Source organism: Onychostoma macrolepis, chromosome 15 (assembly GCF_012432095.1).
Source record: "Onychostoma macrolepis isolate SWU-2019 chromosome 15, ASM1243209v1, whole genome shotgun sequence".
Lineage (NCBI taxonomy): Eukaryota > Metazoa > Chordata > Actinopteri > Cypriniformes > Cyprinidae > Onychostoma > Onychostoma macrolepis.
Genome location: NC_081169.1, coordinates 73453 through 100777, shown reverse-complemented (window position 1 = coordinate 100777; position 27325 = coordinate 73453). Strand labels below are relative to the sequence as shown.

At 37.6% G+C, this 27325-nt stretch overlaps 1 protein-coding gene across 2 annotated transcripts; it reads right to left on the bottom strand.

The window, feature by feature from the left end:
* Positions 1-26281, bottom strand: LOC131520995 (SH2B adapter protein 2). 2 transcript variants are annotated; one of them, XM_058745606.1, is made up of 9 exons: positions 26119-26281; positions 20634-21519; positions 10952-11053; positions 10706-10797; positions 9610-9710; positions 9276-9431; positions 6204-6409; positions 3930-4101; positions 2-582 (listed from the first exon to the last, which is right to left on the bottom strand). In XM_058745606.1, exons 2-9 carry the CDS (start codon positions 21486-21488, stop codon positions 302-304), a joined length of 1965 nt encoding a protein of 654 aa, XP_058601589.1. In that variant the 5' UTR covers positions 21489-21519; positions 26119-26281; the 3' UTR covers positions 2-301. The 2 variants fall into 2 exon arrangements, with proteins under 2 accessions (XP_058601591.1, XP_058601589.1); XM_058745608.1 differs by lacking the exon at positions 26119-26281 and having other exon boundaries at positions 1-582; positions 20634-21515.
* Positions 26282-27325: the final 1044 nt, after the last annotated feature.

Sequence of the window (27325 nt, the reverse complement as noted above, 5' to 3'; positions counted from 1 at the left end):
TGCTGAAAATACAGCTGCGCATCACAGAAATAAATTACAGTTTAACAGATATTCACATAGAAAACGTCTGTTTTAAATTATAATAATATTTCACAATTTTTACTGCATTTTTGATCACATAAATGCAGCCTTGGAGAGCAGGAAAGACTTCTTTCAAAAGCATTTATCAGTACTAAACAAGGTTAAATCGCACATCCAATCAGAAACCACACAAAGGGAAAACATTCAGACATCTGCTTGATCTGCTGGGAGTGTGCTGTAACAGTTAAAGCCGTCTCTCGTGAAGCGCAGCAGCGCAGCATCAGTAGAAGGAGTACTGGTTCTCCACAGCTCTAGTCCGGCGCGTGCCGTCGCTGTCGTGGTAGTCGTCGGCTCCGGCGGCCCCGGGCTCCAGCAGTCTCTCTGCGCTGCTGCTGCGGCTGTGCAGGCCGGCGCTCGGCTGAGCCATCGGAGACGAGGACGAGCTGGAGGACAGCACTGCGTCCGGCGGAGGAGCGGCACCGGAGAGCTGGAGCGTCGACTGGGGTTCGGCCCGACAGACGGCGGCGTCCCGCGGGGCAGCGGGGATATGAGGAGCCATGTCTGCGCAGACACACAGTCAGAGATGCAAACAGGTGAGATCGGCGGCATGCTCCACACGGAATTTATTTAAAAGATATTTGCTTTACATGCTCATTTGTAGTTACTTTAAGGTATTTAAAAAAATATTTTTTATATATCCAAAACTTTAATTTTTCACAAACATTTTTTAACTTCTTGTTGCAACATCAAGATTGAATACATTTGGTCAAAATCCCATGTTATAAAAGATGAAGTGTTATGCAGGCTATCTAAGAGGCTGATTAAGATGGCAATGCTGACCTAAAATGCTAAATGTCTGCCCTCTCCCTTCACCGTTCCCACATCTCAGACCTCAAATACATATCATATCACCCTTTTTAGACACAGTTTTTGAAGTAAAGAGTAAAGAAAATACTATACAAACTTAGTGAAACAACCAGGGGCTCTCGTTGCTTAAACTTAGCCAAAAAAGCGACCTTCAGGGAAGTGTTACATCAAAACAGTCAATAAAATGTATAACATGAAAAATCTAAAAAAAAAAAATCAAATAAACAGGAGCCATATCTAGAGACCAGAATATCACAGACACTTCAATATTTTGTCTGTGGTCTATAAGGTGATTTTTATGTGTGATGACAATTCATGTCATAAGTACAGCATATAGAACACAGAAATTAAGTTCTTTTTCAAAACAGCTTTAATCTTATTGTCTGACTTTTAACAGTCCCGGACTGCTACACTTCTAACAGGGTTTCTGACAGTTTTCTGGAGGTAAATTCAAGACTTTTTAGGACTTTAAGATTAAGTAAAGAAAATGCAAGGAATAAATTGAATATAACACCAATACAGTCTCTGAAGTGTTGCTAACACCAAGACGTTTACATTTAGAGTTCGGAAAGACAACTTCCAACAGATTTCCATTACTTTTTAATGCATTTTACAAATAAAATAAAATGGGTAGTTTTCAGTCTAAAGATAAATTTCCTTAAGAAGCAAAATAAGACAAGAAGTCTTGTTTTCTAAGAAAATGTTCAAAAGAAAGTGTTTATGATTAAAACAAGAAGAAAAAAAATTGCATATATATATATATTAAATAAACTCATTTAATTTTGTATCTTCTTGATTTAAGTATGTTTTGATATTTGTATTGGAAAACAAGACAAAAATATTATAGATATTGAAGATAGAAGATTACGTTTTTGCAGTGCATGCAACATTTAATGCCGTGAATTTATAAATTTAAGACATTCTGCTCCAATTTAAGACATTTTTTAGGCAAATTTCCAATGTTGTTATACATTTTTTTTCTTATTCATTTATACAGTATATTCATTGTGAATTATTCTTTATGATTCTCCACATATCCATATTACTGTCTTATGTTACTCATATACTCAAGCATTATTCATTTATTCTCTTTTATTACTATTACTTCCATTTATACTCATATTCCATTGACGTAGTATTTTCTCTTAAGATTTGACATTTAAAGGTACATCTTGTTATGATTAAAATGTGTTTATAGGATGATGGAAACTTGTTCTCAGTGAAAAATATGTTTTATGTGCAAGGATGTTTTCAAGAGCAGCTATTTGCGAAGTGATATTTGAGGATTTCAAAGATCTGCTGTTTCTGCTCAAAAGGTGTAAAACCACAGCCCCGTCTTTATTTTTATCTGATCTTATCTATTGCCTATTGTCATGTCAATGTGACGTCACTTTGACTTCAAGTTGATTTAGGTGGAGATTTTTATTTATTTTATTTTTTGCAAATGTACATAGTGACACAATGGATAAGTTCATTTGGCTCCAGTATATATATATATATATATGTATGTATGTATGTATGTATATATATATATATATATATATATATATATATATATATATATATATATAGGAAGAGTTCTTTGCAAAAAAGATAACTTTTAAATAATCAATTTAACAATTTAAAATAATCATGTTTTTCATTGTGCATTCCAATTAATCTCAATCAAACTGCAGTTGGGTTATTTTGATTAGGTTAAAAATAACTAAAAAAATACAGCTAGCTAACACAATAAAAACATGATAACATAATAAAAAACATGATTTTTGAAAATTAAAAAAACGGAGTTATCTGTCTTATATATATATATATTCAAATGGCTTTTCAGGCAGCTGCTTCTTTTCTTCTGCTTGCATCACATGCTCCAAAGGCTTTTGTCTTTTGACTTCTGAAGATCATTATACTTAGATTAGATTACTCTCTTAGAAATTTTAGCAAAACTTACTCAGTTCGGATTTTGTATTCATTTTTAACCTTTTTCTTTAATTTACATTTTTCATTATGATTATTATCATCTGTAATTGTTATCATTTATAATTGTGTCTTCAATAAATTACAGTTTTACTGAAAGACTTTGTCTGCCTGGATCTCTCCAGAAACCCTGCTCTAAATACCTTCCAAAATCTGAAGTCATGAAGTTCATGAACTTTGAGCTTTGGTTCAGACACTTAATGCCAAGTAAACAGATTCTGTATGAGAGCTGAACTGGCTACTCCACGTTTCTCTTACAGGCAACTTCTAGTGAAAAATAAATGCTAAAATGAATTTTAAATGTATTTCATGTTAAATACACTACAAATACAGTTACATATTTATGTATTCAATAAAAACACCCTGCGATTGTACTTTTGGTATATTAAACTGGTAAACTTAAAGTCCGCTAAATTGGAACAACTAATTTGTACTTAATGCACTTTAATTGTAAGAAAGTAGAGCTGAAGTCCAACTAAAGATAAATTAAAGATTAAAGACCGATATTACTCAAAGATCATACAATCCTCATCAACAGTGACATTAAAACACATTTTAATCTTAATATTAAGAAATGTGCATTGTGCACAAGTAGTATTTCTGCTAAGAAATAGTAAGTAAGGGTAAGTAGTATTTCTCCAAATACAGTTTAATTATAATTCTTATCAGTAAGTCTTGAGGGATATGTCAATAGTTTGAACTATACTTAATATGAAATAAATGTATTTTAAATATATTACTTTTTACTAGGGGTTTAACAGCACCCAACTATAAAATGCAAACGGTGTTTGGTCACTTTAGGCCAGTCTCTTCTTGTCTAACTGACAGGTTTTTGACCAGAAAAAGCTGCAATGTGGACCAGACTTCATGCTGATACTATAACAATCTCACTATGTAACACACACGGGCAGCTTGAACAATAGTTCCTGGTGCCACAGACCATGAATAGAACAGAGCCGTGACTGTGGACTCTCTCACTGTTAGTTTGGGTGCATTGTGTAAGTCACACACTGGACAAGAGTGAGGTCCTGTCAGGAGTGATGTGGCAGCTTCAGTGTGTGGTTGGGTACCTGTGGGCGAGCGCTGGACTTGTACGTATGAGCGTAGCGTGATGTCTGTGGAGCCGCCGGACTCCAGAGGGATGGGGTGCGCGTGGAAGTGGCGTAACATGTCAGCGACCGTCTGGAACCACAGGTGATGAACGTGACACTGACCGCTGTCATTCACAGACAACCGCAGGTGCTGCCAAACACACAACATGACAGATCCATATATAAACACAACAAAGTTATTAATTATTAATGTGTTCATTTGGTGATATTATTAAAGGGGTCATTATGATGTTGCTAAAAAGAACATTGTTTTGTGTATTTGGTGTAATGCAATGTATTTATGTGGTTTAAGCTTCAAAAAACACATTATTTTCCACATACTGTACATTATTGTTGCTCCTCTATGCCCCGCCTTTCTGAAACACGCCGATTTTTACAAAGCTCATCGTTCTGAGAAGCGAGGTGTGCTCTGATTGGCCAGCTATCCAGTGCGTTGTGATTGGCCGAATACCTCAAGCGTGAGATGGAAATGTTACGCCCCTTACCGTATTGTGATGCCGTGTCCCGACGCGACGCAATAAATGCCTCGTTTGTAATGGGTTTTATTGTTTTTGTGTCATCCGGTGGGGACATAATTACTGATTATAATGACTTATACTGTCTTTTTACACGTCACGTCACGTAAAGATCGGAGAAACGACAAACAACAAGCACTACTCTGACTACTCAAACGCAAGTTTTGAGCTGTGTAGTGGCAAATTCTTTAAATATGAAGACATACTTACAGGCTGTGAGTCAGAAGTGCCAGACTGTCCTTGCAAAGTTGGAATCGCCCCACTTTATAGAAACAGGCTTTGTGCAGCTGGCAGCTACTCTCAGGTTCAGGAAATAGTCCTCCGTAAAATGCGCTGCACACACTCTAATATTTGGGTTGAACTGTTCTGGAACAGTGTTGTAAATACAACTTAACCACTGATTTCTAGTTGTGTCCTCTTTTGGAAGCCCAAACAAAGTAGTTTCGCTTTCACAACGAAACACAGTGTCTCCAGGACATGACGCCAGCAACAATACTACAGCGAGAATAAAAATCACGCCCTCTTTCATTGCATATACATTTGGGCGGTGTTATGCAAATCTCTCCACACCGTAACGTAGACATGTGGGGGCGTGTTTAAATGAGCCGTTTTAGGAGGACGTGGACGAGTCTTAACTTTTATAAAGAATATCTCTTTGGGTTTGAGACTTTAATCTTTGCAACTTCAGGGATCTTATCTATGAACAAATAGCTTGTAACACTCCAAAGAGAAAGAAAAACTTGAAATCGCATCATATGACCCCTTTAAAAATCATAGATATATTTGAAAAAAAATGTGATATGAATATATATATATATATATATATATATATATATATATATGGGAACACGCATGTGTAATATGTAAAAAAAAATTATGCACTGCAAATGATTTTCATACTTATTTATACTAGAAAACAAAAATACTATCTAAACATTCTTGAATCAAGATGTATTTACTTGACTTACGATATTAACTCATTAAACTCTTGTTTTCTGAAAAAGTTATCAATTTTGTTTAAAAAAAATAGTTTTTGCTTATAACAAGAAAAAAAAAAACTGCCAATGGGTCAAGAAAAATTATCTTGTTAAGTTTATGTTTCTTACCCCATTGGCACATATTTCTTCTGGTTTTAAGCAAAAACTAACACATTTTTATTTTATTTTTTTCCAGACGACTATGTCTTTTTATGTGCTTTATATACTATAGCACTCAATCTATTAAGTTAGAAATGTCACATTTCAATTTCCAACCACCATGTTGCCATGACTTTAACAAAAACTGTCCAATTGTCCAAAATCTTAGGCCTGGTTTCACAGACAAGGCTTAGACTAAGCCAAGATTAGGCCATAGTTCAATAAGGACGTTTAAGTTTTTTTTTTTTTTTAATAAAAGTGTCTTAGAAAATAACAATACTGGTGTGTATTTTGAGACAAAACAAGAGCACTGACATGCTTTACAATTTAAGTCAGTCCATGTTTCTTTCAGTCATGCATTTTAGTCCGGGACTAGGCTTGCGCCTTGTCTGTGAAAAATATAAGCACTAGTTTCCCATTTATGGAAATGTATTAATATATTGCATTATATTTTCCAGTATATTCCCATATTTTTGTTTTGTACAGGAAGCTGGTTAAAGTCTTGAATAACAGCAGGTTTCCTGCAGATGCATGACAGATGTCTGCTCAGACGTCATGATCATCACAATGCTGCGGCTCACCTTGGCTTTGCCCTGGAAGTTGAAGGTGAGGACGTATTCTCCAGGACGCGTCTCGCTCTGGCGGATCACAAACAGGCCGTGACTCCGTGCGCCACCGGCGAGAACGAGCTGGGCCGCCCGCACCCGTGAAAGTGTCCCGTGGAACCATGGGTAACCCGCCAAACTGGCATCTCCTTCCACTTCCCTTGGTGTTTCGCCTGGGCTTCCTAAATGACAGGAGCAATGTGAGCAGTGTGTGTGTGTGTGTGTGTGTGTGTGTGTGTTTACACCGTCATGCTGCTGGTCATAAACCATCATAATAAAATAAATTGCTTCGACATTTAACATTTAGTCATAAACTGCTAATTTCAGTAATTCTGGAGATGGGATAGTAATGAATAAAAATTATGATTATTACCTATATCTATAAAATATATAAACAAAACACTTACCAAAACAATAACAGTTTAGTGTGTCTAGACTCTAGACTGACACAAAACAAACAAGATAATTTTCAATCTAATTAATACAATGGCCTGATGTGTTGTGACATGATGTCTACTTTTGATGCACTGCAAAGCTACTCCTGCCAGTTTAATTTCCATATTTGTCTGAAATAAAATTAATATATTAAAAAATTTCATATGAGAAAATTATTATTATGAATACATCTGCATATTAAAACATAAAAAAAATTTGCAACACTAAATAGTTTATGAAATCACCAAAAGATAAACAAAAACTACAACTGAAATCATAAATAATAAATTGTGTTACAGCATATAAAAACTCAGGACAACTTGCCCAGATAAAATTGTGACAACTTGCTTCAACCTGACAAGAAAAACACAAATCTACCTTCATCATACAGTGACCTCTCTGTTAATGTACATCAGTGTTTTATCGTGTTCACTTGTTATTCAGCATAACATGATACTGTAGTTTTAGAACAGAATACACAGGAAATATCTTAACTTAAGAAATCAGTAACTGAGGTATAATGCTTCTCTGTCTCTCTTATTTGCAAGCCAAAACTAAAAGCAATCAGACTGTTATTTTCGTGTAATATTTGCAAGAGGACATTTGTCCTCTCTAGTTGCTCATTGTGTACTGCTCTCTAACTAGTAGGTCATGTGTTTTCTTTCGAATTACTTTTGGTGCAGTAAACAGTGTGAAGTCTTTGTTCTTTTCCTTTTTAACATACATGAAAAGCTTCCCTTAAAGAATCCTAATGAATTTGAATGAAGTGAAATTGAATCACTGAATCAAATCACTGTTCAGTAGATACAACAAAATGGAATCTTAATAAATTTATAAGAATCCAACTGAAAACCAGTGAATTATGAGTCAAAGATTGACACACCTAGAACAGGCAGTTTTGTCATCATTCTGTTCTTAAAGGGGTCATGAACTGAGAAACCAAAATTCCCGTGATGTTTTGACATATAAGAGATCATTGTACTATAAAAACATCAGAAACAACAAGTTTCAGAACTCAAATCTTTCTAGTTAGTCTAAAAATAGTATATTGAAGGAAGTCTGTCAAAACGACAGCTTGTGGAATGTTTTACTCTATGATGTAATAGTGTGGATAAGCACCGCCTCCACAGAAGAAGATCAACGCCTGCTTCAACAGCACTGCCTGTTTAGCTCCGCCCACCGATTCTACATCGCTGCCTGTTTAGCCCCTCCCACCGATTCTACAGTGCTGCCTTAGCCCCTCCCACCGATTCTACAGCACTGCCTGTTTAGCCCCACCCACCGGTTCTACATCGCTGCCTGTTTAGCCCCTCCCACCGATTCTACAGTGCTGCCTTAGCCCCTCCCACCGATTCTACAGCACTGCCTGTTTAGCCCCACCCACCGGTTCTACAGTACTGCCTGTTTAGCCCCGCCCACCGATTCTACAGCACTGCCTGTTTAGCCCCACCCACCGGTTCTACAGTACTGCCTGTTTAGCCCCGCCCACCGATTCTACAGTACTGCCTGTTTAGCCCCGCCCACGATTCGCGCATGTAGTGTTTAGGAGAGAGGCGAACGCAGGTCTACACAGAAACCAAACGATAAAGATGCTCTGAAGACAAGACGTTGTTCAGTGCCAAGCTGTGGAAAAACAGTGTTTGCGTTGCCTTCCTTCTGATCCCAACGTTAGGAAAGAGTGAATTAACTTTATTTTTAATGAAGTTCCAGACCACCTCAGTAAGAACTTGGTCCATTGTTCACTTCATTTTACTGCGGATTCGTTTACCAACAAGGCACAATTCAACAATTTTGTCTGTTATTACAGGTTGTTTGATATGTATTGAGTAGTGTTTTTGACCTAAATCACAGCAGCGTCCATCTGTGAGGTATGTACACAATCAAACATACACAACTATTAGCCAATCACAGCAGTGGTGTTTACTTCTGAAGCCCAAAGTATACTTCACTTTTTACGCGTACGCGAGGGACAGCACCAGGGACTGCACGCAATTTTTGTAAACTTGCGTACTTTGTACGCTCAGGTCGCACATGCTCACTGAAGTTATTTTGCAGTAATCAGTTTTTCCACATGGTGGCAACACTGTCCCGGGCCGTTGTTTCACAGTAGAAAACGAAACTAAAGAGACGGACAACGACAACAAAATAGCGGAGACTGCAACAACAGACGCTCACATTGACAAGCGCTTGTGAGCGAGAGGGTATGAAACAGCTCAGCTTTGGTTTAAAAGAGTTAAAAAATATTTGTTATCAGTCATGACTTAACGGGGAAAAATAGAGCAGACACTGAACATGGATGAAGCTTCCTGCGTTCGCGCAAAGCATCAAGTGGAGTATACTTTGAAAGGCTACGCGAAGTATACTTAGGCCTTGAGTCTACAATCCGCCACACCTATTCAAACAGAGCGTTCTGAGGGGGGGTCAAAAACAGGTCAGAAAATAGCCTATTACTTCTAAATTATGATGTTCTTTGATGTAAAAATCTTGATAACATTATAAGTGAACCTCAGAACAGTACAAAATAAAAAACAGATGCAGTTCATGACCCCTTTAGGTCAGTGTGAACTGACTGTCCAGAGTCAAGCGTCACTGTGGTGCTAAAGGTGTGTGTACCTGACGGTGTGTTAATGTTCTGGGCCTCTGGCGACTGCAGGAACCGCTCTAACGGGACGTGTGAAGGGTGCTGGGTGACGGGTGGTTCCTGACAGCGGCCAGCAGTCGACTGATCAGCAGCAACAGAGCACAGCCGCTCGGACCCCCGATGTGAACCTGAGCGACACAACCAGAACATAAACCCAACTCTTCCTGTTTCAGCTTAAGAGGAACACATCATGTGTACAGACAGAATTCATCAGAACGCTGCATTCATCTGAACAGCTTCTGTCAGGCCTGATGGCTGGTATTTACTGAGCTCTATTACAGATTTAGGCTGAGCACGATGACGTACCGTCACACAGCAGCTCGCAGCTGCAGGACGACACCAGCGAGAAGTCTTTGTGCGGATGGCTGTGAGCGCATGACGCCAGCTCGATGTCATCTCCGCTGTCCCTGTGACACAGAGAGCGATTCTTAAAGGGATAGTTCACCCAAAAATGAAAATTCTGTCATTAATTGCTCACCCTCATGTCGTTCCAAACCCGTAAAACTTTCGTTCATCTTCGGAACACAAATTAAGATAATTTAGATGGAATCTGAGAGCTCTCTGAGCCTCCATAGACAGCAAGGGAACGTAGCAAGGACATCGGTAAAATAGTCCATGTGACGTCAGGGGTTCAACCATAATTTTCTGAAGCTACAAGAATACTTTTTGTGCTCAAAGCTGAACATAAACAATGCTGATTACGTTGATTACGTTCTGGGGTACTCTCCAAAATGGCGGAAGACGGTAACTTGTAGCTTTGTAAAATTATTAAATAATAGAAAGTAATAACCGTTGCTGTCTATGGAGGGTCAAAGAGCTCTCGGATTTCATCAAAAATATCTTAATTTGTGTTCTGAAGATGAGGTCTTACAGGTTTGGAACGAAAAAAGAAAAAAAATTTATTTGATTTCAATACTTTCTTGTTTTTAAACAAGACTTAATATCTTGTTATTTTGCTTCTCAAGTAAATGCATCTTGATTTAAGAGTGTTTAGATGCAAGTAATAGAAAACAAGACAAAAATACTAAGCATGAAATTCTTTTTTTGCATCGTTATAGACATATGACTTTCTGTAAAGCTGCTTTGAAACCATATACATGTGAAAATTAATTTGATTTGACTTGACAACAAGGACATTATATCATGATTGTGTCTTAAAAACTTGTCTGACCAACTAGCAGTAAGCTAAGGGATACTTTAATGACTCAACAAAAAGCCACACTACTAGAGTTTATACACTTTTGTTAATGAAATGCCATATCAGACTCAAAAATGTGTCACTGTCTGTCAGTCAGAGCGTATCTTGTTTTAGTCTGTGATTGTGTCCCATGATTTTGATGTACTATTAAGTGAACATGTTTCAGGACACTAATAATCCTCGGTCTCAGCAGAAGAGTCTCACCCGGGGTCAATGCAGTCCTGGATGTCAGCGACCCACGAGTTCTTCTGCAGAGAGTCGATGGTCTCCAAAATGTATTCAGCACCATTTTCTACCTGCAATCCACAACACAACACCACAGCTTGAACTGACAGCATTGGTCTATGATCCACCAGGAAACATGCTTTCTCAAAGAAAAGTTACATATATGACATGTACATGAGCATATGAGATGAAGGACTATCTAAAGTAAGCAAGAGGGAACTGTACCTTGAGCACGAATGTGTTGTCCTTGTCGGGCATCTCCAGAGGCATCGTGGTCCTCACCTCCACGATAGCAGACAGAGGGACGCTCACTTTGGGTTTAGATGACTACAAACACAAATCGATGCCATTCAAATACACTCACTGTACAGCATGAAATTCAGTGATATATACAGTGGTGGCTAAAATGATTAGAACACTAGTATTTTCACCAGCTAAAAAATGGTTTTAAGTCAGTTATTTCTATCTTTTGTTGTAGCGTGCGAGTAGGAAATATCATAAAGAAAACGAACAAACTGAGACAGACTAAATCCAGAAGAACTGTGTCTCCAAGACGCTTCAAGAAAGCTACGTGCAAAGCTCCTGAGAAACTCTGCTCAAGTGCAGCGAGGACAAAAGCTGCTTTAAACACAAAGGATGCTCACAACAAATGTTGATTTAGTTTAGTTAACAGAAATTAACAGATAAAGAAAATCTATTTATGACATTATTTTTGACAGTATCCTCATTTTGCAGGAGGTTTCTTGAAGCGTCTTGGAGACACCGTTCTTCTGGATTTAGTCTGTTTCAGTTTGTTCTGTTTCTTCACGTCACTCCAGACAGACTGATGATGATCAGATCTGATCTCAAAAATCTCACTGCATTATTACTATTAATGGCAAAATCAATGTTTGGAAATGTAAACTGATATTTCCTACTGGCACGCTACAGCAAAAGATAGAAATAACTGACTTAAAACCATTTTTTAGCTGCTGAGAATACTAGTGTTATAATCATTTTAGCCAGCGCTGTGTATTTTATATATATATATATATATATATATATATATATAATTCACTTTCACCTTCAAATGTGTCACTGTCTGTCAGTCAGAGCGTATCTTGTTTTAATCTGTGATTTCTCTTTTTCTTTTGTTCTGATGCACTAAATTCACTCTTATAAAAATGAAAAAAAGGAAAACGGAGTGAAACGGATACACCAGCAGAGGTGGGACTTTCAAGTCACAAGCAAGTCTCGAGTCAAATCCCAAGTCCTCAAACAGTTAAAGTTAATGAGATAATTGACTAATTAAATGATGTTTGTGCATTAGTGATGAACACCTGCTGTTATTGAGAATTACAGAGGATCAGATGTTGATGTTTTATTAGTTCAAACTGTCACCATCATGGAGATCAGTGTTTGCTTTAGTTGGGCTCTTGACCCTTGACTTCTTGTGTTAGATCTCTCCCTGTAGCAATGCATGTGCTGTTGTAAAGCAGAGAGATCAGTGCTGTGCAGTGAGCAGCAATTAACTGTTTTCATATGATGAGATATTCATGAGGCGCTGGCCTGATTACATCCAAAATAACTTAAAAATAATTTTTTTTTTAACTTGTTTAGGTGTTGCGCTAATAGTGAATACGTTTTAAATCTATGTAATGCATATAAATATTTAAAATATCTGCTATTTAGACACACACAGACATCAAGAACCAGCATATGAATCTCAACAATGGTCACAATCAACAAAATTCTTCATGCTGCAATGCATGCTGGGTAACACCATAGTAAAAACTCCCATCATGCACTGCAGTATGAATAATTATTGTCACCACTGTTGAGGATCGTATGATAAGTGTTCATGTCTGAAAGCCTGAGCCAATAAAGGTCTTTTTTTTTTCCCAATATTGATGCATTACGGTGGCATTCGTTTAATAGGACTTTTTTTTTTTTTTTATTGCAGTTGAGTAATAGCTGAACATCAGTCAATAAACCACAGACACCACCTCATCATGTTCACTCAAATGTGTTATAAGCAGAAAGTGTAAGCTCATCTGCTACTTCAATGCATAAATGTTTGCTGTGAAACAAGATTACAATTGCTTAGAAACAAATTACTTTAGTTGGTCTCTTGGCCCTTTTACTAATTCAAAGCAAACACTGACCACAATAATGGTGGCATCATGTTTTTTTTTTTTTCATCTGAAGTCAGATTAAGTTCTTGTGTTTCTCTTTTCTTCAATGATGTTGATTGTTAACAGCAAGTGTTCATCACTAATGCACAATCAGCACTTAATCACAAAATGATCTCATTTACTTTAACTCTTTGAGGACTTGGGATTTGACTTGAGACTTGCTTGTGACTTGAAAGTCCCACATCTGCAGGAAAGCCTAGATTTAATCTATGACAGCCAGATAGACAGCTTGTCCACAGCTGGGCCGGCCCTGGCCAATTTGCTGCCCTAGGCAAGATTTCACCTGGTGCCCCTTGCCTCACATTAACATTAGTGAATATTAACTACCTTGAACTAAGAATGAACAATACATTTGTAACAGTATTTATTATTTTTGTTAGTGTTAGTTACTGACAATTAACCTTATTTTAAATTGTTTCCAGTGAAACTATAAAAAATATACACTTTATAAATTAAACACAATTAAACATCAATAATAATTATATCTGTATTACTGCACAAAACTGTATTCATTTGAACACTTCTCTAGCATACAGTAGGCTACTGTTTAATCTTCAAAATAAATTTGATAAGTGTTCGATTTCCAGTAGATGGCAGCAATGTTCTACTACTAGCCCATTCTAATGTTATCACCATGAATTAAACTGAGAAACGTACATCTTTAAAGTGAATTTTACATTGATTTTACTAGTTTAATAAGCCCAGTTATATACAAACATTACTAAATTAGCCAAATCAAATTAAAAATACTATAAATTCCCAAATACTACACAGCTATCGCATAAAAATATTATTAAAACGTGTTGTCATGTTACACGAAAAAAGACACTTATGGAACTCCAGACGGTGTTATTAACCTATTTTAAACTTTTAGACTTAGGCTTTCTAGACTAGACCAACATACAGTTTGTTCACAAACTTTTACCTCATCTAGAGCCCTTAAACGCATACCTCGTGTCTTTAACGAACCGGGAGATCATTCACTACCTTCTCCCTCCTTTACTTTTTAAAGTTAGACATCAACTTTCTTAGTATTCCTCAATATATTCATTATAAACAATATAACAAGAAAAAAATAATAAAATATAAAAGAATGCCTGTTTTCTGATCATTTATTATTGTAAAAAGTCTATAGGGTCGCTAGACCCGAGGTATGTAAATGTGCAAGTATATTTTTCCTGCGCAACTATATTTACATATCTGATGACTCAATAAGTACAATGCATCTTTATTTCTCGAGGTGGCACTGTTTGATACACAACGACGTGATGTTTCATTCATAATTACCGCAGGCATAAAACAAAAGAATATCATCAGCAAAATTGAACTGGTTTGAATGACTTTACTGAAGAGCAATTACTGTACGCAGTGAAATATAAATGTCACAGTCATTTGATGGTGGATGTGGTGAATAAGCTGCCAGTGATCAAAAGAGAGCAATAAATAGATTGGTTGTTTCCATTAATTGGGCTCTTAACTCTTATTACAATTCATTTTTCTTCACTGGCTGTTGTTATAGTGTGTTTATCAAACACATTTACAGCAGCAAATAAAAGCAAAATAAGATCAGGTGATGATAGTCAGCTATTGATGGTTCATCATCATAATGTAACAGCCTGATTCATTAATGTCATTTGACTCTAGCGATTGTATTGTGCCAATAATACATTTGCTGCATAAAACTGCAGTGTAAGATCAACAGTATTGCAGAACTGGTTAAAAAATGTATTAAACACAAAAAGTTGAACTCCAATAACACACAGAGTTATCATAAATCAACACATGAACCTCAACAATGGTGACAATAAAAAGTGTAATAATAAAAAGTGTAATGTTGCAATGCATGCTGGGTACCATTGTACAAAACTCCCAGCATGCATCACAGCATGAATAAATTATGCAGCTGAATTGTCCTGTTATTTTGGTTCACTTTGGTTCATGTAGTTATTTTGAATTTTTTGCTGTTTTGTTGTGTCTTTTAGTAGCTTTTTGTGATGTCCAGAATTGATCCGATTAGCTGAATATTTTGTAACCATTGTTGAGATTCATATGCTGATTGCTCATATCTGTATACATCAGTGTCATTTTTTTTTATATATATATATATATTTTTTTTTTCAAACAGAAAGCATTAAGTTACACAGCTTCAAGATTCAAATGACTTCAGTGAATCATGCCGTTACGTGATAAGTTCAAGTTAATTTTAGCCAATAGGCTAACCAAAGTGCTTTGCAGTGATGATTGTGAAACTATCAACAGCAAACTATGATGTACTGCAAATATGTGAAACACACTGTCACAGCAGCCGAAGAAAACAAATGGTTAACAATAAAAGTTAAGAGCCCGACTAATGGAAACACCAATCACCAGTATGGTGACTTCAACTGAAACAAACGTTAGATTTAAACCTCTGTTAATTCTCAGTAAGAACTTCTGTAGACCTCTAACAGAAATAAAGTCAGACTGGTTAGTAATACGTGAAGCTGGTGATGCTGTTTGTGGAGTTTTTCTTTTATGCCAAAAATCATTAGGATATTAAGTAAAGATCATGTTCCATGAAGATATTTTGTAAATTTCCTACCGTACATATATCTAAGAACTTCATTTGGATGACTTTAAAAGATAATTTTCTCAATACTCTGATTTTTTTGCACCCTCAGATTCCAGATATTCAAAGAGTTGTATCTCAGCCAAATATTGTCCTAACCATACATCAATGGAAAGATTATTTATTCAGCTTTGATTCAGATGATATATAGATCTCAATTAAAAAAAAATTGACCCTTATGACTGGTTTTGGGGTCCAGGTTTACATTCATTATTTCCAAAACTAGTCTTTCCATCTGCCCAACTTCTGGTTTCATTAATTATGGTCTCATTTGTTAGGAAAGAGGATGTTGTTCTGAAAACATCAGTGAAACTGATGACTGAAGCTTTACTGCATGAAGACACAGACGTCATCTGAATGATTCATGACGCCAAACTCTCTGCTTCAGCTTCCGGCTCTCACGTGCTTTTGACTGCATTATTTGTCCAGGGGATGTCACAGTCATTATAATACGCTTTATTAGTCTCTGAGCAATGTGAGTAACATGAAGACAGACAGGAGCTTGACTCAGCTCAAACACAGACCCGATACGTCTGCTTATGCTGGAGTTAGCATGGATACGCAGTCACCCTCTATTTTTACCCTGTCTGTAGTTTGTTCAGGAAAAGGAAGTTATTAGTACCGTCTTGAGGGACTAGAACTGCTCTGAGATCCACTTCCCAAAATCTCCCTAAAGCCTTCTGAACAAAACCAAAATGTGGAATAGGATTTTAAGAGGCCGGATCTGACTCCTTTTTAATGAGGAAAACATTACTACTAACATATGTCCGGTTCATCTGTTCACTCGTGAAATCACCTCATGTGTGATAGCTAGCTGAAGTTACGTTGGAATAACTCAATGTTAGAAAAAAAATGAACTCAAATAATTATTCATCAACCACATCCTCATGTCAAGTGGAAACAAACACCAAAAGACAACAGTCTTCAAATAATAAAAGCTGACAGACAAATCTCACAGTCATGTTCGCTGACCGCCTCATGCACACTGCAAAAGCACTTTTGCTAACATTACTGAGGGCACAGCAGGGGTTTTAATCAGTTTATCAGTCCATCAGCGATATTAAGGAAAAACTGCTCACTAGATTTGAAGTTCATCAAATCTTTGAAAGAGAATAAAACAAACAAAAAAAAAACAATTTTTTTCACACCAGTCCATTACTGTGGTAATCCATGTCAGAAAATCCCACACCTCATCATCACACACCAAACAAACAAAGTGGACGCTTCTCAGCCTTGCTGTTTAGTTAGTGGTCTGTTTAAATGAGACTAGCCTAAACCCAGTGATTCTTGGCTTTTTTGTATGGTGCTAAAATTGCTCTGAGAGCAGCTTCCTAAAAAGCTGTTGACTGTTGAAAAATATGCATAGAAACACACAAGCATACAAATATGATACAATATCCCAAAACTACATGAATAAGTTTATTTTATATATGCCTATTATTGGCCGATTATTATTAGCATGCCTATTATTAATATATTGGCTGTTTATTAGTACTTATGAAGCATATATTAATGTCTTATTCTGCATGACCATACCTAAACTTAACAACTACCTCACCCAACTACCTAAAGTGTGACCACGAGTTTTTAAAAACGCTGTTGAAATGTGGATCGCTTTCCAGCGCTGGACATTCTTGAACAATGAGAACGCCTGAAAACGGATGCCGAGTTTGCTTTATTTTGTTTCGATATGTGAGTAATGTTGGTTTTGCGGTGTTTCACAGAACTGAGATGTGCCATCTTTTCATGTGTGTCATCTTCACTTGTATGTTCATTTGCATTATTACTTTCCTTCGCTTTAAATATAAAGAAACAGACTTCCGGTTCATTAGCTGCTGTAGGGAAATAATGAGAAGAATAACAACGTGCAGTAAACAGTAAAACTGTTTGCACTACAAACCAGTGTGTTCATAATTAAGATAATACATTAAAATAATATGATAAGACATAAGTTTGTAATATCAAGCAGCAAAATGAGCCATTTTATACAGCTAAAAATAGTTGAAGCGGATGACACCGGAAGCCAGATACATTACATTTACAAATGGCTGCGCCCACTCTATGGGGAAAATAAGGTGGATAGTGTGTACGTGAATGTGGGGGTGGAGGCGTCAAGATCTCATCCTTGTTTTTGTTTTGTTGGTTTCAAATATCAACAGCGTTTTCTAGAAATTGCTTAATGCACCTTTAATGTACTTCATATGATTTTTGTGCATCATTCTGAGTCTTCTGAATTAATCCGATTGCTTTATGCAAACAAAAAAACATAATTTAAGTCAAAACCTTGTCCTCTCTCACACGCGATAATGTTTGTGAGTGGCATTCATAAAGCAGAAGAAGAAACCGCACACACAAACCTTGATGATTCGTGCATCTATCGTCAACGCAGTTCATTTGGATGCAGAAAGTGAACATGATTTGAGAACTAGGGAAGTCTTCAGGAAGTGGTGAGAACAGCTGAGCTCATCACTGGAAATAAAGTCCTGGCCTTACAGCACGTTTACCAAACACACTGCTTGAGTGAGACACGCAGTTACATCATTAAGGACTGCACCTGTCCTGCTCACCACCTGCTTGAGACACTGCCGTATGGTCGCATCCAGTCAGACAACCAGACTGACAAACAGCTTTCATTCTCAAGCCATCAGACTACTTAACAGCCAGCAGTTCATCAAGGTCTTACTAGGATTTTTTTTTGGCCGATACCGATTTTAACAAACAACTATTGGCCGATTCCGATACCGATACCGATATTGGTCAGTTGCATAAAGCAGGGCTTAAAAACATTTTTTGATTGGTTCACACCGAGCAGAACTGGTATTTAAAAGTTTCTGTTCCTCTGTATTATTGCCGTTCCAAAACCAGTTTGAGTAGAAAAAATATCGGTTAATAACGGGTTTTTTTTTTACCTTTTCTTTGCCAATAATAATAATAATAATAATAATAATAATAATAATAAAGTACAGTGTTTTCTTTACTCATAAAAAGGGGGGAAAAAAAACACAAGAGTCTTGATGTTTGCAGCATCTGATACTCCTATAAGCGTTTTGAGAGGAAAAAACAGCCTAAATTAGTAGTCTGTACGTCACATTTTATTATTTCATTCGGAAAGAATGTAGGCTAAAATACCAGTAAATAAAAGCAAAATATTTACAAACACCACAATTATTTGAGGCACAGTATAGGGCTTAAATCAAACTTCACTCACGAAAACATACATGAGACACTTGCATACACATATGAAACAGTCACACGTATACTAAGTGCTCAAACAAATATATATGAAATGCACGCACACTACTCACAAACTCTCCGCGCAGATACTTATGAGACACGAACAAACACACACACTCTCCGTGCGCATACACGGAAGTCATCAGACATGCAACTGATTGTCTCCATGCAGTTAATTAATAAACCATCGGTATCGGCCCTTTTCATGCTATTTCCGATATGCCGATGGCTTTAAAATAATCAAAAATCGGCCAATAAATATCGGCGGCCAATACATCGGTAATAAAATCTATTTTGCTTATATAACTTGAATTATATTGTAATTTTACCTGCATTCTAATTAGGCTTAATCATGCAGTGAATGTTTTTGGATGCATACTCAATGTTAGCTCACACATCGTTAAAACAACAATTACGATATTATCATAGACGGCAAATATCACATACCCCTAAACTCCAGGTATAGAAGACCAGGGTTTGAATCCAGAGCGAGACCAAATCAAAAAGAAACATTATTTGACAAAAAGGCCTAAGATGCCCAATATTCTAATGTAAATAGTAGATAAAGATCTATCCTACAAAACAGAGGGCTTTAACCCTGCTCCTGGAGACCAGATCCTGCTAAGTTTAATTCCAGCCTTCTCAAACACACCTGCCTGCCATTTTCAAGTCATCCTGAGCACAATGATTAGCTGGTTCAGGTGTTTTTGATTAAGGTTGCAGTGATACTCTGCAGTACAGTGGGTCTCCAGGAGTGAAGACCTCCGCTATAGAGTGTTTTCATGACACGTCATCAATCCAGAAGTCGGCCATATTGGCGGCACTGAGTGTAAACAGTGCCACGGAACCGAACAGAACTTGCAAATTTTGCTGAATTGCTGCTGAGAAATGGTCGTGTTTTGAGCTGTACTACTAGGTCCGACCGGGAAAAACATTTGGAGTAATAAACACCGGCAGCAGGAACTCTGAACTCTGTTTATGCACGGCATTTACAAACGTCAACAACCGGTGAATGGAGGACGCCGTGATCGGAGCTGTTTTTGTTGTGTGTCGTGGGTTTCGTGATAACGGAGATGGAATGTAAACACACAATTTACGCAATTTTTGAGCAAAAAGTTAGATTAAGAGATTAAATTTTCTTTGACAACTTGCAGTGTTACATATCATTGAGGCTGAGAAAAGAACACAACGCTGCAGACAACAGGTAAATGCTGTTATCGCTGATTTCCATGTTCATGAAATAAATATAAAATGGCTTTTTAAAAATGCCGGGTAGCTGGTGTTTCGTATGCGTTTGGCCAATCAGCGTATACTACATCACTGGTAGATCCTACAGAACTGTTTTAGACCCTACTCTGAAGTAGGAGCTAATTTAGTTCCCCCGAACGGAGTTCCTAGAACTAAATACTTTCCTAGTTCCTGCGGTGCGAACACGCCAATAAAGAAAAGGTTCCTCCAGTGCAAAATTGCCAAAAGTTATAACAAATCAAGGAGAAGAGTGCAAATTGAACCAGAATTTCCAGGGCAAGAATTGTGTTTGCTCTAATTAATTCTTGTCAGGTAGGTGAAATATTAGACTTATATCTTAACTAATACAGCTTGTATGGATATTTACCACCTATTAACTTTAGTTTGTCAAAATATCGCTGCCTTTCCTGCTTACTAAGTCCTTCTCTATATGATTTAGCAGCTTCCACACATTTTTTCTGTGGTTTAGACATAATAAATTATTAGAACAACGCCTCCAGTAGTACATTAACTGTGCAATCCATGCTGTTGTTTACATCAGAGTATGTTGCATGGTGTATGTGCAAATCCTCTATTGATGTTTTCCCTCCCCTAACCCACAAACTCGCATACTAATAAGAGTTTTATCAGAGTGCTCCTCTACCTTTGGTGGAACGTAGAACTCAAGCTGGAACTTCTCTCCTGCGTCCACATGTGCAGCAGTCTTCCTCAACAGCAGCCTGCATTTCTGCCACTGCGCCGCCCCCATGCAGTTAGTGTCATCGGCCACCATGTATCGGAGCGCACCCTCCCTCTGGATCTCCAACAGCTCCGCCTTATGGCCCTGAGAGCCCCGCGGCAGCCGCAGCTTCTGGCTCCAGTGTTCGGACCCCACGGACTCAGCTCCATTGGTCCTCCTGAAGCTCCCCGAGGGGTCTGGTTCTGGAGAAGCCCTGCGGTGCCAGATCTCCTTCACCCCGTCCACCACGCTCAGACTCATGTTGCGGAGCGAAAAGCCCTTCTTGAAGCGAGCCTTGCGTCGGCCCAATGACACATCCTCCGAACTCCTGGATTGGCTCACGGTTGCCATCTTACGGGTGGGAGTCTGCTGTTCCTGTCCGCTGGCTCCGCCCCCTCCGCTGTCCATGCTATCCAGCGATTCGCTCGAGGCCCCCACGTCTTTGCGCCGATGGTAGAGGTCGTGGCTGAAGGGCAGCGTGCAGCTCTGTATGCCCACAAAAGGCACGATGCTGTACTTCGGAGCGGAGGAGTCGCCCGGAGAGCTGGGACCTTGGTCAAGGGCGGCAGAGAAGCAGGTCAAGAAGTGTTGAGCAAAGTGTTGCGAGAAGTTGGCGTCAGCACCGGGCGAGTCGTAGCATGGGTTCTCGCTGATGAATCGCCGGAACTTGTGGGCAAAATCGGCAGCGGAAGCTCGAGCGTGAAGCTCACAGAACTCCTTCCAGTCGGGCAGCGTGCAGGAGGAGTGCTCCGGGCTGCTGGGAGCCCCGTCGCCATTCATTACTAGGCCATGCCAATGCCCTGGCAAACCACTGACACACAGACACAGAGAGAGAGAGAGAGACGGGTCAGTACGCAAATCAGAAAGTGTGAAGCAAAAGGCCACATTTACATTACATGGTTCAAGCGACCTATTTCTTCCTCCAATGTGGCACAGATCTGATATGACACAAAAACAGGTAAGCAGAAAAAAAAGGGCATGGATTCCAATATTTTCAGATCGGTTTCAGGCCTCATTCATTTATTTCCATATTTGAATATGAATCAGATACATGCATTTGCATCTGCCATGTAAGAGGACAGATGGGATATTCCCCTGTCAATGCAAGTCGTACATCATTGAAAAATTAATGGTGGAAAATAGTGCTGTCAATCGAATAATCGCATTCAAAATAAAAGTTTTTGTTTACATAATATATGTGTGTGTACTGTGTATATTTATTTAAACAAAACTGTAAATTAATCGCGATTAATCGTTCGACAGCACTAGTGGCAAATGATGGACTTATGTGGACGCTTATCCAAGACAGTATGCAGTGTTGCCAAGTCTGTGGTTTTCTGCAGAAATGGGATATTTTTTCACTGCTGCTGTGGGTTGTTTCTAGTCTGCAGGTTAAAGCAAAATCTCACCTCCTTCAAGTATAAAATTTTGGTTCAATCAAATTGCACATTTTTAAATTAATATTCCTCATTTGCCTCGTACTGCTTTATTGACTACACGTTGCTCAAAACTTGAGAGAAGCTAAGAAGTTTTGTGAAATTTCCATACAGCTTTTTTTTCCAACTCGCATCCTACAAAACTTGTCCAGTCTTTCCACTCAGCTGATATTCAGCCCAAATTTCAGAAAAGTTACTGATTTTTCAAAAAATGTTATAGAGAAATGTCAATAATTTGGTGTATTGCAATGAAATCCTGCTCTGAGGGTATCCGAGCAGTCTGGGAACACCTCCACCTACTAGTCAAGCACTATAAAATACACTACAACAGATGTCAGAAAATATTTATATTAGATTATGTTCGTGTTTTAAAGAACATTTAATCATTATTGGTCAATCAAATGAGAGCATGTTAGTTAATGGAAGAAAAAAAAAACCCTTAACAACCACACACAAGCATCTCCATTATATGCATGAAGGGAATTTCCATGCAAGCCAATGTATTGTGGTTTTGAAACAATAAACATTAAAAATTATCTTCATTCACAGCAAAGGTCACATTTCATTACATTCACTAAGTAGCCTAAGCATAATAATATGAACATAAGATCCATTACATTTAAATATCAGCTGCACTGATCAAAACACATTTTATCATGTTGGATGCTGGCATTTGGATGTTTAAAGGAAATACACTTTTTAAACAATATATGAAACACCTATTACCACATGAGGTATATGCAACACTTACTCAACATCTATATTTTGTAAAGAAACAGCAGAAGCAGACCACAAAATGTCTGCAGACTGAAGCTACTGCAAGATTAACGACGTTAACCAAAGCAGACCACAAACCACTCAGCCATCACGCCTGGACAGAAGTACCCTCAAGTCATACTGAAGAGTGCACACGAATATATATATATATATCATAAATTTACGTCCCTTGCAGAATATGCAAAACGTTAATAATTTTAACAAAATAAGAGGGATCATGAAAATGGCATGTTATTGTTTATTTAATACTGTCCTGAATAAGCTATTTCACATAACACACATTTATATATTCTCCACAAGACAAAATAATAACTGAATTTATAAAAATGACCCCGTTCAAAAGTTTACATACCCTTGAATCTTAATACTGTGTCATTTCCTGGATGATCCATGACTGTTTTTATATTTTGTGATAGTTGTTCATGAGTCCCTTGTTGGTCCTGAGCAGCTCAGCTGCCTGCTGTTCATCAGAAAAACCCCCCAGCTCCTGCACATTCTTTGGTTTTCCAGCATCTTCTACATATTTAAACCCTTTCCAACTCTGACTGTATGATTTTGAGATCCATCTTTTCACATGGAGGACAACTGGGGGACTCGTACATAACTATTATATAAGGTGAAAACATTTACTGATGCTTAAGGCGGCAACACAGTACATTATGAGCTGGGGTGTGTAAACTTTTTAAATTGGATGATCAGGGTAAACTGTACTTATTTTGTCTTCTGGGAAACATTTAAGTATTTCACAAAAACAGAAAGACAGTCGTGGATCATCCAGGAAATAACAGATTATTATGATTCAAGGGTATGTAAACTTTTGAACGGGGTCATTTTTTATTAATTCAGTTATTATTTTGTCTTGTGGAGTATATATAAACATCTGTTAACATCTGCTACATCTGTGAAATAGCTTATTCAGGAGAGCACTAAATAAAAATCACACGTGAATTTGTGATTTGAACAATTAATCACTTTTGTGACACAGACACACAGCAGTCTCTTCTCTCTGGACAGTAGACTTATTTTCCAATCATAATGCAGAGAATGACACCGAGTGCAGGGACACACAGACCAGCATCTGTCTGAAAATAAGAGCCATTCACTGAACACGTGACATTAAGACAAGTGTATTACACAAGATCAGTGTATTAGACTGATACAGAACAATTCAATGGCCTCCACAAATATTGGCACCCTTGGAAAATATGAGCAAAAATGTTTTTTGGTGTTTATCTTTTTTTGTCTTTCATTCAAAAATATTTGCACAAATCTAAACTGTAATTAAAGTAAAACAGCTGAAAGAAAAAAAAAAAGTTGCATTTAATATTCTGTGCAACCTCCCTTTGCCAAGATAGCAGGCTGTGAGAATTCTTCTATAATGTGTAATGAGGTTGATAAACATATGGCAAGGGATCTGAGACCATTCCTTCGTACAGAATCTCTCCAGATTTGCAGGACGATGTTTGTGGACTTCTTCAGCTCATCCCACAGGTTCTCTGTGGAGTTCTGTCCATGGCAAAACTTTCATTCTGTGGTCAGTGAACTATTTTGTTGATTTTGAGGTGTGCTTTGTATCACTGCTGGAAGATCCGACCACAGCCCAGCTGAAGCTTCCTGAGATAGGTTTGTTGTTTGAGGACATCAAAGGCTTTTTATGGCAACTTTCCCAAACAATTTGTGGTTATTTATGTGGTTGATCGTTGCTTTAGAGACTTTTTGATCCGAAGACACACAACCAACATCTGCACTTCTCCAAATGTGATCTTTAAAGACTGTCACTGAGACACACGTCGTCTTCCTTATTTAAATTAGATTTTTCTCATTACAATTTGTAGGGCTTCCACATGTCACACATATTTTATAGATTTTTTAAAAAATTATTCCACATTTATTTTTTGATAAACTTTAATTAAACGTAAGATTTGTGTGAATACTGTAAATGAAAGACTAATTGGACAAACCGCTAAATTTATTTTTTCAGAGTCCGTTTGCACCTATTTACCCAAGTGTGTCAATATTAGTTGAGTTACAGATAATGTTATATATAATGTACAGTATATAACATTATATAAACACACTTATATTTGACAACCCAGAAAATAACAGATGGTAAAGCTTACTTTATGGATATTTAAGTGTTTACTGTTTAACTTACAAAGCACTTTTAGAATAATATGAGGACGGGCATCAGAGCTGCGGAAAACACACAAAAATGTAAAAGAGAGTGAAAATATGAGCAATTAAACAAACTAACGTTTCTCCAATATATAGACAGGTTTGTTTTTTTAAATATACTGAAGTGTTGTGCTTCCATTGGATTCCATTATTTTAACTTTCCATGATGTTTTAACTTTTGCCCCAATTAGTTCACGCTGATTTTGTTGCTATAAATATTTACACACAGTTATGGGGGAATTTACATAACTGACAATTTTATTCACCTCTAAATATTTTTCAAATTCTTGTACCATTCTTACACATGCGGTTTCTATGCTCTCATAGTATTTGAGATTTGTAGCCTATTTGTAATTATGTATTGTTAACCCATTTTTTTAAAGTGAACTGCAAAAACTAAAAATAGATTTAGCCTAAATGAGCTTGTCATTTACACATTTCCATTTTAACCTAAAATCTTGATGCTGGAAAAAGCATCCTTGTTTTCAGTGGTTTTATGGATTTTAATGTTTACACAGGTAGGGTCCATTCTCATGTCCTCGTCTAGGGCCCCTCAAACCCCCAGAATCTCCATAGGTGTGTGTGTGTTTTATGCATCTGTGCACACATGCATGTATCATTTGATTTTTTCAGGTTCTCCGTTATTGGGTGGATGATACATGATGCTGTGAACGAAGCCGGTGCACGAGGCCTGAATCAATAACACACACACACACACACACACACACACACACACGTCTGCATCGATACAAAACACTGTGCGTATGACCAACACTGAAGCAGCATCTCCAGAACCAGCGACTGTGACCCATATTACCCTTTCATCATCCGTCACCGCACATGTGCGTGCATTTAAACGAGCATCAAGCACAAATAAACACATGCGAACACGTCTATGTAGGTAAAGCGGCGCATAATGAATGAGAGCGAAGGGCCGTTCATTCAGGACGCGTTCCGACGCGCGTTTCTGGACGCGTCCTGAATTAACGCGCGGCCCCGGGATCACATGCGTTCGTTCTCACCTCCGATAAATGCGTCACTGCATCTGATGCCAGTGCTGTTACTCCAGATCCATCGACGGAGGTTTGTGGAGGACTCCAGCACATCGCATCGCTATATGATCCATAACTGAGCAGTATAGAGAGGATACATGACGCGCGCACATCTATTCTCCAGGCAATGCAGCTGCTCTTAAAGGGGACTCGGCGCGATTTCTGATTGGTCCTTAAATGGACCACGTCATGAAGTCATTGGTCACCACTGAGTGAAGGTGATTCAGAGCATCCTCCTCCTCCATCAGGATCAGATCACATGAGTGTATATACACACTGCTGCTGTATGTTCATGGAATACTAGCTTGGACTTACTGTATATACTGCATACTATACTGTATGCATTTATGTACAGCCATTACATATACCGGTAGATTACTTTTTGTGATGGGTGTCAAGCTGTAATAAAGTTGAGAAATAATACTAAAAAACGTTGGAGTTGATCTTTCATTACTGATGCAAATGCTTTGTTTCACAAATGCAAAGATACTGTGGCAAAATATACAGAAAGATTTAGACATCAACACTCAACAATGGTGGCAATCATTCAGATAAACAGATGCATGCTGGGAGTCATGAATGAGTTTTGTACTATGTTGATACCCAGCATGCATTCCAGCATAAAATTTTATTTTGTTGATTGTCACCATTGTTGAGTTACGCTGATTCTTGATGTCTAATTGATTTAATGAGTTTTTTTTTTTTTTTTTAGTATTTTTTGTTAATTCATAGAAGTATGATAGCTGTGCCAGTGCTGTAATCTCATCATCACCTGATCCCAATGGATCTTAGTTTTTATTGCCTCAACAAATGTATTTTAGCACATTGTTACAAGTGACAATGAAAACCTAACATTAAAGTACAAAGAGTCAAGAGCCCAACTAAAGCAAACACTGATCAACATTTTTTCAACATTAATTGCAGGTGCAAAATTGATATTAATTCAATGCCATTAACATTGACAAATCAACAATTTTTTAAAACATTGATTGGTTGCTTGCTATCAGGGTATTTATTTATTTATTTTTCTGCTTGGATTGCTCAAATGAGCTATGTAAACACGAAATATCATGCTGGCTTCTGTCCAAACCAATTAGATGTACTAACATATAGCACATAATGTTATATCACAGTCTATCCTGGATCTTCATGCCAGTTGCATTTTTACACACAATAA

Excerpts from the sequence above, each read along its gene's own strand:
- LOC131520995 (XM_058745606.1), bottom strand. The coding sequence starts at position 21,488 with ATGAATGGCGACGGGGCTCCCAGCAGCCCGGAGCACTCCTCCTGCACG. Across the intron at positions 11,054-20,633 it reads AGTTCTACGTTCCACCAAAG|TCATCTAAACCCAAAGTGAG; the intron begins GTAGAGGAGCAC and ends TTGTGTTTGTAG. Across the intron at positions 583-3,929 it reads AGTCCAGCGCTCGCCCACAG|ACATGGCTCCTCATATCCCC; the intron begins GTACCCAACCAC and ends GTGTCTGCGCAG.